Source organism: Geotrypetes seraphini, chromosome 15 (genome assembly GCF_902459505.1).
Source record: "Geotrypetes seraphini chromosome 15, aGeoSer1.1, whole genome shotgun sequence".
NCBI lineage: Eukaryota > Metazoa > Chordata > Amphibia > Gymnophiona > Dermophiidae > Geotrypetes > Geotrypetes seraphini.
Window position 1 is genome coordinate 19,623,651 of NC_047098.1, and position 15,156 is coordinate 19,638,806.

At 44.5% G+C, this 15,156-nt stretch overlaps 1 protein-coding gene across 1 annotated transcript; it reads left to right on the forward strand.

Moving 5' to 3' along the window:
• Positions 1-1,795: 1,795 nt before the first annotated feature.
• Positions 1,796-14,830, forward strand: TMEM52 (transmembrane protein 52). Its single transcript, XM_033922666.1, has 5 exons — positions 1,796-1,918; positions 2,064-2,107; positions 2,302-2,343; positions 4,842-5,011; positions 11,560-14,830. Exons 1-5 carry the CDS (start codon positions 1,862-1,864, stop codon positions 11,856-11,858), a joined length of 612 nt encoding a protein of 203 aa, XP_033778557.1. The 5' UTR covers positions 1,796-1,861; the 3' UTR covers positions 11,859-14,830.
• The last annotated feature ends 326 nt before the right edge of the window (positions 14,831-15,156 follow it).

Below are 15,156 nucleotides of genomic sequence, written 5' to 3' on the forward strand. Positions count from 1 at the left end.
GAGATGTGACCCAGTTCCAGACTGGAGATTTCAGGACAGTCTTGGTTTGAAACTTACATTCCACAGCAGTGGTGAGCAAGAAGAATCTGTCTGCCATAATGGGAGGAGAAAAGAAAGGACTGAATGGAAAGACCTGTGATCATGACTGTGCACTCCTCCTGCACTGTCATCCCTCATGATTAACAGCTACATCTTATTCAATCGGATTTAGCTCATGTTACAGCCGTTCCCATCCCAACCCAATCTGTGGGGCACACTTTGGGATCCTTTTACTAAGCTGCGATAGCGTTTTTAGTGCGCGTTGCGTGGAAAAACTAACGCCAGCTCAATGGCGGCGTTAGCGTCTAGCACACGCGGCATTGTAGTGCGCGCTAAACCCACTAGCGCAGCTTTGGGAAAGGAGCCCCTTTGTCTCAGGTTTTCAGGATATCCCCAATGAATATTCATGAGTTAGATTTGCATGCAATTGAGGCAGTGCATGCAAATCTCTCTCATGCACATTCATTGTGGATATCCTGAAAACCTAATGGGACTAAGTGTGTCCCAAGGAGGAATGGCCGATGATTATCAGTTCAATTTACAGTAGATACTTCCTGGACTTTGGAGTACTTATAAGAGGTAAGTTTCTCTTTCATTAGCATGTCTTAACACGTTAGGAGCTTAGTTGAAAATAATGGGGCTTGCGTGAATACACATCAGTAAATCAAGCCCTTAGTGCTAAGCTTGTACCTGAGGTAACAGAAGGTGAAGTGACTTGCCCAAGGTCACACAGAACTTGATCCCAGATGTTGTTTAAGTTCAGCTTGCTGCTCTAACTCCAACACCAGTTGCATCTATAGCTGAGACCACAAGCTATCTGGAGAAAACCCACCCTATTCAGGTCTCAAACACATGAAAAAAAAAATACCATAGGCAAATGAGTCATTCCAGTAGATATCGTACACAGTACATAACACTTAAAATGAGATAAAGTCAGCTAGGTAAGGACATGGGACTGGAGGTTTCTTGTGGAATCTAGCTGCTGGATAAAGACTTTTCTAGATCAGTGGTTCCCAACCCTGTCCTGGAGGACCACCAGGCCAATCAGGTTTTCAGGATCACCCTAATGAATATACATGGAGCAGATTTGCATGCCTGTCACTTCCATTATATGCAAATCTCGCTCATGGATATTCATTAGGGCTAGCCTGAAAACCCGATTGGCCTGGTGGTCCTCCAGGACAGGGTTGGGAACCACTGGTTTAGATGACTAGGCTGCAATGCAAAATAATTAGGGGTGGGTAAACAGCAGGGATCTAAAAATCCCTCCTTGAGGGCCATAATCCAGTCGGGTTTTCAGGATTTCCCCAATGAATATGCATTGAAAGCAGTGCATGCATATTCATTGGTGAAATCCTGAAAACCCGACTGGATTACGGCCCTCAAAGAGGGACTTTGAGATCCCTGGTAAACAGCAAGCTTTCTGGAAGCAGTCTGGCTGTTTGTCTGGGTTAGGGGCCAATTCAAACTGACCTAGGAGAGAATCAGCAAAATATAACTGTGGTTGCTTGTTGCTGATTTTTTTTTTTTTTTTTTTAATTTAGAATTACTCTAAACCACTCCAGATCCCCAAATATAAGCTTCCATTTAGCACGGCCAAAGCTCTTCAACCTATAATCATCTTTTCAGTTTCTCTCCAAAGCCTTCACTTGCCTAGAAGGCAAAAGCAGAGGGCGGAGCCTTATAAACCCCGACTGGGCGGGGCCAGTTTCCCGAGAGCTCATAAAGCGACTTCTGGTGGCGCTTTTAGCATAAATGTGGTGCGTGTCGTGGCCCAATCTCTAGCCAGAGGTGGAGGAGAGTGAGGAGCAGAGACTGAGCGATGGCTGATCCCTATGGCCGGTTGTTTTTAATGGCCCTGCTGGTTCTCTGGCTGCAGGTTGGTAAAACCTTCTGCTCTCTCTGAGTTGCAGTTTGCTGGTGGCTTTCAATGGCACTTTTGTTGCAATGCACCAAGACTTTTCTGCCTGTGTTGTCTACTGTATTAATTTTGTTTCTGCTTTTTTTTTTTTTTCCTCCTTTAGATTTCGCTTTGTGTAGCTGACATGAATTGCAATCCTCCTGAAACGTAAGTGTTAAATTGCTCGCTGTTTACTTTTAATAAGTGTCCTTTTAACATAATAACAGAAAACTTTAATTAACAAGCTTAGTTTGCTCGTTATAACGCGCGAATTTGCTGGATAAGGCTGATGCTGGCAAAGATTAAACCTAGACAAGATCCTTGTTTACAGAAGAGCTTTCAATGCGGTTTTTGTTTCGTAGGTGTTCCGAGACTACCAGCTGGACTAACTTGTGGTATGTGTGGTAAGTGTCGAGCTTAAGTGGAGTTTAAAATCTGACCCTGTTTTGCAAGGCTGGAATACAGGCAAAACAGTTTCAAGATATGTATGGCTCTTTGTAAGATCCAAACTTCTATATGAGGCTATTTTGAGGTGACCCCCCCCCCCCATGATTTTGTTGGGTTACTGGGGGGCAACTAAAAATATATTTTATGGTTTCAGACTGATGGTGCTCCCTTCTGAAAGCTTTTTTTTTTGTATCTATGCTCATAGAAAACAAGCTCCTCCCCTATGCTAAAGACTAAAAAAAATAATAATCCATTTTTTGACCAAATAAGGGGTAGGCAATTCCGGTCCTTGAGAGCCACAGGTCAGGTCAGGTTTTCAGGATATCCACAATGAATATGCACAAGATAGATTTGCATGCTCAAGGAGGCAGTGCCTGCAAATCCATCTCGTGCATATTCATTGTGGATATCCTGAAAACCTGACCTGCCTGTGGCTCTCGAGGACCGGAATTGCCTACCCCTGGACCAAACCAATAATATAGCCACCAAAAACACTTAACCCCCTTCGCTGCTTTACCAAATCCTAACAGCTCTGATGCTCAAAGGAATTCTGAGTGTTGGAGCTGTGACCACTGTGCCAGTGCTAAACACTGCTACGGTTTTGTAAAAAAAAAAAAAAAAGGGGGGGGAGAAGAGGCATTGGGAAACGTCCATGTGAGACACTTGCACGTCTGTCACGGAGCTCCATTTAAGTGAAGCTATCTGTGTCTGTGTATGGCTGTTTGGTGGAGGATGGGCAGGGGAGGGCTTCAATGGCTGGGAGGGTGTAGATGGGCTGGAGTAAGTCTTAACAGAGATTTCGGCAGTTGGAACCCAAGCATAGTACCGGGTAAAGCTTTGGATTCTCGCCCAGAAATAGCTAAGAAGAAAAAAAATAAAATAAAATAAAAAAAATAAAAAAAATTTAAATTGAATCAGGTTGGGCAGACTGGATGGACCATTCGGGTCTTTATCTGCCGTCATCTACTATGTTACTATGTTACTATGGAAGAGGGGCTGAATGTGAGCTCACAGCCACAAGAATTGTGAAGTCAAATCTCGATTCTGTGGTGTGCTCTAGCGCCTAGTCTGCAACCCCGAATAACCTGATACTTTGGTAGCTATTTTGGGATTCTACACCCCACCCTCCCATCTGTGGCAGCAGCTGTTCTTACGGACCTCAGCCCTGTGAATCGTAAGAGGTTCAAGATCCTCTCGCTACCTGGGCCGAGGGAATAGTACTCTGTACAGACCCAATCCTGACTTACGACTACTGTATATATCCGAATCAATTGTGCAAATATAGCAGCGCAGTGACATATATTAACTGTATGGATTTCAAGGTCGGATGATACATTCAAACCTGAACACTGTTTAAACTCGCTGAATTTGGTTAAACTATACCTGGTGGTCAAAGTGCAGGGGAGAGGGGGAGAGGGTTGGGCAGTGCTGCTCCTTCCACTGTACAGCACTGATTACAACCGAAGGGTTGCCTCTTTCTCTCCAGCGGAAAGAAGCTCCTGTCGGTAGCATCAGGCACAAGTCTTGATTTAAGCCTAGGCAACTGCCTAGGGTACTAGATTTGCTTTAGGGATGTGTTTCAAAGTAGAGAATGACACGGGGACAAATTCGTCCCCCCGTCCCTGCAGCGACTCAATTTCCACATCCTCGTGAGTTTTGTCTCTGTTCCTGCCCCATTCCTATAAGCGCTACCTTAACCACACAAGCCTTGAACATATATGATTTTAAAGTGTTTGAGGCTTGTGCAGATGAGGATGGAGCTGAGGCATTATGACATCACAATCTGAGCTCTAGAATGTTGCTACTTATGATGTCGGTGTTTGAGCTTTGTGCAGATGAGGACGGAGCTTAGGCATTGGTGGAATGAGGCATTATGACATCACAATCTGGGCTCTAGAATGTTGCTACTTATGATGTCTGTGTTTGAGCTTTGTGCAGATGAGGACGGAGCTTAGGCATTGGTGGAATGAGGCATTATGACATCACAATCTGGGCTCTAGAATGTTGCTACTTATAATGTCTGTGTTTGAGCTTTGTGCAGATGAGGACGGAGCTTAGGCATTGGTGGAATGAGGCATTATGACATCACAATCTGGGCTCTAGAATGTTGCTACTTATGATGTCTGTGTTTGAGGCTTGTGCAGATGAGGACGGAGCTTAGGCATTGGTGGAATGAGGCATTATGACATCACAATCTGGGCTCTAGAATGTTGCTACTTATGATTTCAGTGTTTGAGGCTTGTGTAAATGAGGACGGAGCTTGCAGAAATGGGGCAGGGACAGGAAAAGAACTCACGGGGACGGGAAAAAATTTGTCCCCATGTCATTCTCTGTTTCAAAGGGCCAGTTCTGGTGCTGTAACAACCCAAATTCACTCTGCCTCTGCTTCCACCCCCTGAAAATAAAGCTGTTATGCTGGCCTGTTGTGGCTTTAACTCGTTTCTCATATCTATAGGTTGATACTACTCACCATCTTCTTGCTCTTGCTGTGCGGGATTACAGCCAGCTGTGTACGCTTCTGTTGCCGGAAGAAGAAACCACCAGCACAGCCTTACCCTGCTCCACCCTATGAAGTCACTGTTATCACTGTGGACAACGAGAGCACCATCCACAGCACAGTTACCTGTGAGTACGGCATTCAGCACTGGTGGGAAGATTCAGCTCGGTAGAGCTGAAGCCATTTTTTTGTTTGTACGGAAACTTATTTTATTGACCCATTCAAGGGGGGGTGCCCAAGTTCTGCTCCATGCTGTGCTCAAGTCTAGGGTTACCAGACGTCTGAGAAAAACCCAGACATGTCCTTGGGAGGACAGTCTGGGTGCCCAGACGGATTTTTCAAAACCCAGCAGTTTGGGTTTGGGAAAGCCCTGAGCTCCGGCCACATCTGGAGCGCCTCTGAGCAAATGTGCACATGCTGGGAAGCTCTCCAGATGTGACCCGGCGGTCGGGAAAGAAGAGATGAGGCTATATGGAGGCAGAGTTGGGGGTGGAATGGGGCATAGCCATGCGTCTGGGATTATATGACTATAAATATGGTAAATGAAAAAAATGAAGAATTAGATTAACCAAAGTTAAAACAGATCCACAAAAATGAAAAAAATGAAGAATTAGATTAACCAAAGTTAAAACAAAGTGTGAGAACAACTTAAAAGACAAACGCTTAAACCCGTATATCGACTAAAACCCTGACGAAGCCGCATGTTGCGGCGAAACGGGCTCCCGTCGGATATTTACTATGGGAACTAAGCTTTCTATCTTGTTACAAAACTACACAAGATAAGTGCCTTTTTGGCTGTCTTTACTTGAATTTGCGTATTTTGCACCATTCTGCTGCTATTCTGTGCTTTATGTACTTGCATAATCTTATTGAGCCTATTTTGCACATAAGATAATTGTTTTGCTGATTTGCACATTCCAAGTTACTGTAAATCAGACGTTAAAATCTTTGCTGCAAGTTTTGCACAGTTATATTAATTGCATTTTTTGCACAAACAGAATTTATGCTTATTTGCACTTTTTATAAAAAAATATATGAGTTGCTAATTCAGCACTAAGTTAAAAGAAAAGTAAATAGTGCGCAGCAGCCTCGAAAAAAGCCAACAGGATGCTGGGCATCATAAAGAAGGGCATAACAACCAGAACACGGGAAGTCATCATGCCATTGTATCGAGCGATGGTGCGTCCGCATCTGGAATACTGCGTTCAGTATTGGTCGCCGCACCTCAAGAAGGACATGGCGGTACTTGAGAGAGTCCAAAGGAGAGCAACGAAAATGGTAAAAGGGCTGGAACACTGCTCATACGCCGAGAGGCTGGATAGGCTGGGGCTCTTCTCTCTGGAGAAAAGGAGACTTAGGGGAGATATGATGGAGACCTTCAAGATCATGAGGGGCATAGAGAGGGTGGATAGGGACAGATTCTTCAGACTGAAGGGGACAGCAAATACGAGGGGGCATTCTGAGAAACTGAAGGGAGACAGGTTCAAAACAAATGCAAGGAAGTTTTTTTTCACCCAAAGGGTCGTGGACACTTGGAATGCGCTACCGGAGGAAGTGATCAGGCAGAGTACGGTACAGGGATTCAAGCAGGGATTGGATGGATTCCTGAGGGATAGAGGGATCGTGGGGTACTGAGTAAACCAACCTGGTCGTGCATGTGCAAGACCGGAGGGCTAGGACTTCGATAGGAGGGCAGAACTTAAATGGGAAACCAAGGTGGCAAAGGAGCCCCTTCTGATGATTCAGACAGGCCTTGACCTGTTTTTGGCCGCCGCAGGAGCGGACTGCTGGGCAAGATGGACCTGTGGTCTGATCCGGCAGAGGCACTGCTTATGTTCTTATGTTCTTATGTTCTTAAAAGAAAATAATGAAATATATAAAAAAATAAGTTAGAGTAGTGGATAAAAATTGTTTACATTAGTTATTTTGTCCATCATGAAGGTTTTATAGATCGATGAAAGACACTCACGCCACTACTCCATATGTGAGCTATAACAATATAACTCGCTGGAGTGGCATATCTGAGATCATTTTCCTTCATGTTTAAAAAGTTTAATACCATACCATATAAATATGGTAACCCTACTCCAACTCCCTTATGGTTAATCGGCATCTCTCCTCTCTTTCCCTATTCATCTCCAGGATTTGAATGCCATCCCTAGGCAGAGTGTGGCATGGCATCCATAAGTGCTCAAGGCCCTATGCTGACTGGCCACAATGCCTCATGCTATGCTGGATTGTAGTATCCCTGTAGGAATTAAATTTACCCCATCCCGTCTCCGTGAGTTTTGTCCCTACCCCATTCCTGTAAGCTCTGCCTTAATGGCACCAGCCTTGAATACTTACGATTTTAAAGTGTTTGAGGCCATGTGCAGATGAGGATAAAGCTTGCAGGAATAGGGTGGGAAAATGCTCGGAGGAAGTTAAAAAAGACTGCTGGAGGGTGAAGAAGAGGAAAAGTTGAGGTAGCCATGACACCTATAGCTCCCCTCCCCTGTAGATTGACCTACAGATCTTTGACAAACAGAACAATTTACAAGGAGGTAATCCAAATGTTCTGGTAAACAGGTTACATTTTCCAGTAGAACTTGTGTCATCCTTTTTCTTTGATGGAAAGACGCAATATGTAGCCATAGCCCACATGCTGGTCTCCCTTCATGCATTGAGCTTCATCAGTTTCCTATAGTTTCCCTGCATCAGGAGTAAAACACTTGGCATAGGGATCGCTGTGGCTTTTAGGGCCTGATGCTCAAAACATAACATATCATGCTTATAGACTGCATAACCAGAAGTTCAATGCAGTTAACCAAAAATAGAATAATAAAATAACATTAAAAAAAAAACCACCTAGAACTATTTGGCCAAATACTTTGAGGGTTCTAAAGTGTTTGTAAGAACAGGCTTTACGTAACAGCGGTCAATTCTTTATCGTAGGAAGCTGCCTGAAATGCTAATGTATGATCCAAGTATTTCTTACTTTTACAACCTTGAAATGATGGAAAAATAAACCGGGCATGAGATCTACTGTATTTGTAAGATGCTATAAGAAATCTATCGGTCGTATAGATAGGAGCTGTGCCATTCACAACCTTATGGCAAAGATAACCCAACTTAAACAGTACACGAGCCTTCATCGGGAGCCAGTGTAACTTTTGATCAAACTGTAGATCAATCTTACTGCCATATTCTGATGCAGGTATTAGGAATAGTACTGGACTAGTGCTGGCACTAATCTGCACAAGCATGCTCAAAGGACTTTAACACAGAAATGGCATGCATGCAAAAGATGGCCGCAAGTTGTAGTTCCAAGTTTATTAAAAGTTTGTATACCACCTAATCAGGCTTCAAGGCGGTGCACAATAAGGATTACATAAAATATAAATAGGAGTAATAAAATCAGCCATTACATTAAGTATATGTAAACTAACTTAGGCCTAGATTCACTAAACTCACCGGTCTGGATTGGTGACGGGTCAAAAGTGCGCGATGATAAAGGCGCAACAACAACCCAGCGCAGAAAGCTGAGCACAAGGCGGAAGCGTGCCGAAGAAAAATAATATTTTAAAGGGCTCCGATGGGGGTGGGGGGGGGAACCCCCCCTCCCCCCACTTTACTTAACAGATCGCGCTGGCATTGTGGGGGGTTTCAGGGGTTGTAACCCCCCACATTATACTGAAAACTTCACTTTCCCCCCCCAAACCCCCCATAATGGCGGCGCGATCTCTAAGTAAAGTGGGGGGGGGGGTTCCACACCAACACCCCCCCTCAGAGCCCCTTAAAATACTGTTTTTCTTTCCGCCTTGTGCTCAGTTGTCGGCGCGCTTTTGTCTATGAACCGTCTGGATTGATGGGCGATTCGTGGCAGAGTTCTGCCGGATGACCGATTCGCTACAGAGTCCTCGTGCAAATGATCTGATTTGACACATGCCCCACAGCGATCCCACGGATCGCTGCAGAGCGATCGCAACACATGCGCAGACCATCCTGGTTGGCTGTAGATGCGATCCGCGCATGCGCTTGCTCGCCACAAGTGAGGTCAAAACAAAGGGGGAGGGGTGGCTGCAGTTTACTTGAGTGGACATTTCAATTTGATGGAGCAGAACACGCTTTAGCCAGATTATGGAACAGAGCATTCTTTTAACCTGTGGGTTAAAACTGCGAGTTAAACCCACGGGCTCATCTACTTCACTCACTGGATATTTTTTTTTCTGGCCGTCTCCTTCGCTCACTGGGGGGAGAACAGGCAGGTAGGACAGGGTTTGCTGGACCTTCGCTCTTTAGTTTTATTTATTTTGATGGCAGTTTTGTAACCTCGATACTGGGACAGAGCAGGAGAGTCAGCGAGGACAAAAGCGACTAGTCCTCTGCAGTCACTTCATTTCGGATCGGCAAACCCAATCGGTGTTCTTCCGTTTAGTGAATCGATGCCTTCCTACTTATGCATGCCATTTCCCCTCATTTGCATGGGAGGATCAGATCGGGCAGTGCATCGGGTCGGGAACGCTCGCAAAATGGTCGGGACACGATCAGTGAGTTTAGTGACTAGTCCTAAAACATCACAAGTGTAATTAGTTAAACACATTAATTAGGACAAACTGGAACCGAAGGAAAAACTACAATCTTGAAAGTAAAGTACAGGAAAGGGAAAAGAATAGGAGGAAGGAGGACACAAATTAAGATATTTAGTCCTTACTGTTAAGAGTCCAAAAGCATCAGCAAACATGAAAGCTTTAAGTTAAATGTAGTTGAATGGATATAAGTGAGGTAATTTGCCGTTCCCTCCCAATGCCTGCTACAGGGCAGAAGCAAACCCTGCTCTTCCTGCCAGAAACACAGTAGCTGAAGCAGGAGTTGGGGGGTTGGAAGAGAGAATGTCTTGACTTCTCAAATCTCCTGGTTTTTGTTTTTTTGGAAGCCAGGAGGAAGCCTGTCTAAGCCTCTAAGCACCAATACTGCAAAACCAGTGTGGAAGCAAACCCGAAAAAGCACACATTGGCACCCGTTTTCTGCACTTAACTAAGCCTTTCAAATGAAAATTTTAAGCTTATTCAAGGTGTGGAAGAGCAGGGGGGGGGTTCATTTTAAGGCATGTACACAAGAGCTGTACTTAACTGCAAAACTCATCTGTGCATGTGCCAAGCATGTTATCCCCTGCTTTTTCTTTTCTGTTTTTTTTTTTTAACAGTATATAGCTAATTTGAATGGCATTGGCATTGGAGAGCTGTTTTTCCACTTCTGCAAAATGGGGCTGGTGCTGTTTCAAGACCAGAGCTTTGAGCATTGGGGGGGGGGGGGGGGGTTGCTTTAGTGTGCAAGCATGGATTACCATGGTAACAGGACAAGCTTTTCTGCACTGGATGAGCCCCATCAGTGCATGATCAGTCCCCCCCCCCCATTCAGTACTGAATGTCGACGTATGCTAGTTTGTCATTCTCCCACATGCGGTGCCAGGGAAATGTCTAATAGCATCTTTTGCCACCATTCAGGGAAGTACAGGCAGTCCCCGAGTTAGACAACTGACTAAGTACAACTCGTACTTAAGAACGTGGTCGCAGCTTCATTTGATTTCACTGAGCAGTATTTCCAGTGACATAGACTCCTACACTTCTCCTGTAGCAGATTCAAGAATGATGCATGGCCACATTAAGAACAGTGTGTGGTTGTGCATGCTGTACCTTACAGGGAACACTGGTAGGGACACTTGGCCCTTTTGTCTGCTGGGAGCAGAGATAAGCAGGAAGAATCTTAAAATGTACAGGTTGAGTTATATACAAATCCAACTTAAGAACAGCTTTAAAAAGTGACTTGTTCTTAATCCGGAGACTGCCTGTAGTGGGGGGGGGGGGAGTGTTTGAGGCCCATTGGGGATCCCAGGGACTTCTAGTTGGCTTTGTTGATCTGAGGGAGATACTTCACTTCAGATGATCCATTAACTCCCACACTAGACTCGGATTTGGCATTGAACACAAAATCACACCAAGGGTTTTTGGCATGCTTTTGGGACGTTCATTATTCTACTGACTTGGGTGGTTGCCTGGGCCATAACTTAACCTGCCACCTTTACTGGGGACTTTTCGAACTATTTATTGGTGCAGACATGCTCAATTTTTATTTTTTATTTTTTTTATTTTTTACCCCTTCATTTTCTGATGAAACAGCATGTTGGCTCTGCCCTTCTAAAGAAAAATGCGCATTATAAACTTTAAGATAGTATTCAAAGGATTTAACTGGGCAGGAGAAACTGCAGCCAGGTTAAACCAAGCTGAGCACTGAACTCCTGTCCAAAATCTAGGCAGTAGAGGGTGACCTAGGGACAGCTTGGGAGGAGCCAGCTGTTCATGCAGGTACAGGCCATACTTGGTGCCTGCCTAGGTATAGGGCCAGTTCTTCTGTCCAGTCCTTCCTTTTGGCTCTAACCAAGTAGTTGCCGGTCAGTATCCAGTATCTGCACCTGCATAATTTCAAGTCGGTGCTGGGTTGTTGCACCTCCCATGACCCCACAAGAACATCCAGCACTTATCCCTGGTGGTCTAGCAGGAGGGGTAGGAATGGTCGCTTTCCGCTCCTGGCTCTAGATGCAAAATGGCAGTATAAGGTTGTTTTACAAGCTACAAATAAACCGAACTGATAAAGCTAGACTTTTTTTCCCCCCTTATTCTCTGTTCTTTTGTTTCAGCGTACAGCTCTGTGCAGTATCCTCACATCTTTCCCTTTGGAGAAGTGGACAGAAGTTCCTTGTCCCCGCCTGCTTATAGCCTCTATGCCCTGGAATTGCCACCAGCTTATGAGGAGGCCATAAAAATGGGCAAGCCTGGCTTTGAAAACGAAACGGCTGTTATGAGCCAGAAACTGACCAGTAACACGGAGGCTACAGCGTCTGAGGAAGGGTTGGCTCGGCAGCCAAGAGACGAGGGTCCTGGTGGCCCAGCAGTACAGACTGAAGACGAAACCCGGGCCCAGGAGCCATCAGTCTAGCTCTTGTGGCAAAGAATGACTGTGCAGACTGGGGGTTATGAAAACGAACCAACGATGCCAGTGTTTGGCTCCAGTGCCTCCGGGAGGGTGCCACTCCGGTGTCCTTCATGGAGAATGTGCTTCATTGATCACACGAACCTTCTGCCCTCTTCGTGGGTATTTAATGAAACTGAATGCCCAGTGTCTTTAAATATCCGCTGGTTTGTGGAAGAGGCAAATGGCTTAGACTACTTTAGAATGACTTTTCAATGTCGGGAGCTTGTCACCTGTTTCCAAGCACATCCATTTGCTTTGACTTAACAGATGTTTTGAAGATCTCATGTAGGTTTTCAGCTGCAGCATCCCCTCGATATAGTGGTGACTACAGTGCAGGGAAGATTTCCATCAGGGAATTTTCAGATACCCCAAGAACACATCAAGCAGGGTGTAGAAGCTTGATTTTTTTTTTTTTTTTTTTTTTGTTTTTCCCCCCTGCAATGTTGTGGGGAGGATTTGGAAATACTCATTTTCCCCCTTTTCTGCTCTTAATGCCATAGTGCCACTTAATCATGGTTTCTTAGTCGCAAGCATGAAGGGAGAAATCAAGCAGATTTTGTAGCACCAGAGAATTGGAAAATATGGTAGTCTAGCTTACTTTCCAAAGAGGCCTGAGATTGCCAGGTCTGTCCTGTCAACAGCAGATTGCTACCATACTTCTGGGTTAATGGCAGTATATATAGTCTGGAATTTTTTTTTTTTTAAATTAGTTTTTCAAGGATGTTGGACATGAGGACTTGGGCTAAGCTTTTTTCCCAAATACAGTCCTATCTTTGGATGTTTGGGGGATTTTTGTGGGACTGTTAAAGAATGAGATGGGGAAAGAGAATCCTTTTGGTGGTAACTTTTTATTTTTTTTATTATAACTAGTTTAATTAAAACTGTTAGCTGCTTTAAATGTGACATAATGCTTACTTGTGAAGCTACAAAACATTTAAGCATGCCTGTGACAAATTTTGAGATTAGTCAAGACGGTTAAATACAAGACCAGAGGTGTGGGATGCAGGAAGAACTGACGGGGGCCAGTCAGTTTGGCTGATACATACTTGCTCAAAGCTGTCCCCCCCCCCCCCCACCTTGTCATCACAGGTAAGAAAGTGATACCTGTGCCTGAATTGTCCACTAATGACATAGGTAGCAACATTAATTATATGGGAGGGAGGAGTTTTAGACACTAATACGTTACCATTTTTAAAATGGGGAGATGGTTGAGGCTTACCATGCAATACATTTGTGCTCCTGTCTCATGGATTGTACCAGGGGTGGGCAAACTAGGACCCACAGGACACTTGCAGCCTTCAAGGAGATCACCCTCTTCCAGTGCTGTGCAACCAAAGAAAAGTATGTGCCCAGCTTGGTACTGGGGATGAAACTTCAGTGTTGAGGAGCTTTGAGGCCATGTGCACCCTGATCTCTGGCATGTGGTTCCAAAGTCCCCAATGCATCAGAGGGGGGAGGACAAGCAGGGCCTTCACATATGGTGCCAAGGCTCCTCCACACTGAGGTTTGCTGGTACAAAGCTGGGCATGTAATTTGGTCCCATGGGACCAGAACAGGGGAGATTTGCTTTCAGTGAGTGAGGGAAAGGCAATGGGGGGGATTTGGGGGTAGTGAGGGGAACTACTGGAGTACGTGGATTATGAAGCAGGTGGATGGAGGTAGGAAGGGGGAGATGCTAGAGACCAATAAGGTGGGAAAGGGAGATGGAGAAATGGCAGGTCTGGGGGGGAGGGTTCAGATTTTCCAGACAGAAAATCTGGAAGCCCTAGCTTTAGGCCACAACACCACTTCCGGCATTGGCCACAACTACTTTGGTGTCTGGCCTAAAGCGCCTACCTTAAGTGCAATTCCTGTGCCTTTAACCTTACTGTTTTTTTTGCCTTAGCTAACTTAGGCACCGATAGGGTGCTTACTAGTGCCTAATTTTAGGTGTGGGTTTTAGAATTTCCTCTTTGCATTTTAATTTTTATGGAAGGGGCTGAATGTACTGTAAATTTGTAGGATAGTTTGGTTAGGGTTACCAGATATCTGGGGGAAATCCCAGACATGTCCTCTTTTTAGAGGACTATCCAGACTCCCAAATGGACTTTCCAAAACCCGGCATTTGTCCAGGTTTTGGAAAGCCCCCACAAACTCTGGCCGTACCTGGAGGGCCTCTTGAGCATGCGTGGATGACATCTCATGCATCTGCACATGTTCCAGGCCCCCCAGACATGGCCGGCGCTCATAGCGGAGAGGAGGAGGCTTTCTGGGGGTGGGGCTGGAGTTGGAACAAGGTGGGGGTCATGTGTCCATGTTTTCTGTTTGTTTTTTTTAAGTGTTGTAACCCTAGTTTTGGTGGAGTAAGATCTGTTATGGTTTTCTAATGCTGCTTAAGTTCTCTGGGGAAGGGGGTGGTGACCACAAACTTAGGGGATAGGACTTGATACTTGGGAACTGGACTGATATCAGTGAATGAGTAACTCCAAATCTTCATATGTTAAAACCTGAACTGAGCCTGATAGAATGGTTGAGCCACAACGAGAGGCTCTGACCAGCCCTTGAGCCATCAATCCACTAACTGTAAACATTCTTCTTTGACAAATGGAACAATGTCCGTCTTCTAGGCCATTGTTGGCTCATGAGCGTATCTTTTCTTGGAGAAGGCTAAATAGCTTCTAGCAAATTGCTGGCATAATGGACTCGTTGCTATGTAACGATTTTTTTTTTTTTTAATGTTATGAAATTTCAATGTTATCCCCAATGTCTAAGGCTAGGAAAGAGGCCTAGAACCAATGTCTTCTAGCACCCAGTTTTTAGGAAATCAACTCTTTGCCAGCAGTTGTATTAGAAATTTTGTGTAACAACTTGTATTTTCTGTGTGTAATAACATCTTATTTTTAACCAACCCAATGGGTTTGAAAATAAATTTTTTTTTTACTAAATGTTGAATCCTGTCTAAATCTCCATTCCTTTTAAAAAAATAAAAAATAAAAAGGTACAGTAGATAGACTAGATCAGTGGTCTCAAACTCGCGGCCTGGAGACCACATGCGGCCCGCCATGTACTATTTTGAGGCCCTCTGTATGTTTATCATAATCACAAAAGTAAAATAAAAGTTTCTTGATCATATGTCTCTTTAGCTATAAATTACAATATTATTATTAAGACTTTAGCCAAAAGGAAAGATTTATAAACTATAAAGCGTTTTACCTCATGCAAAATTGTCGTTTCTTTAATAAGACATTAACTATTTTTTCGGCGGCCCTTCAAGTACCTACAA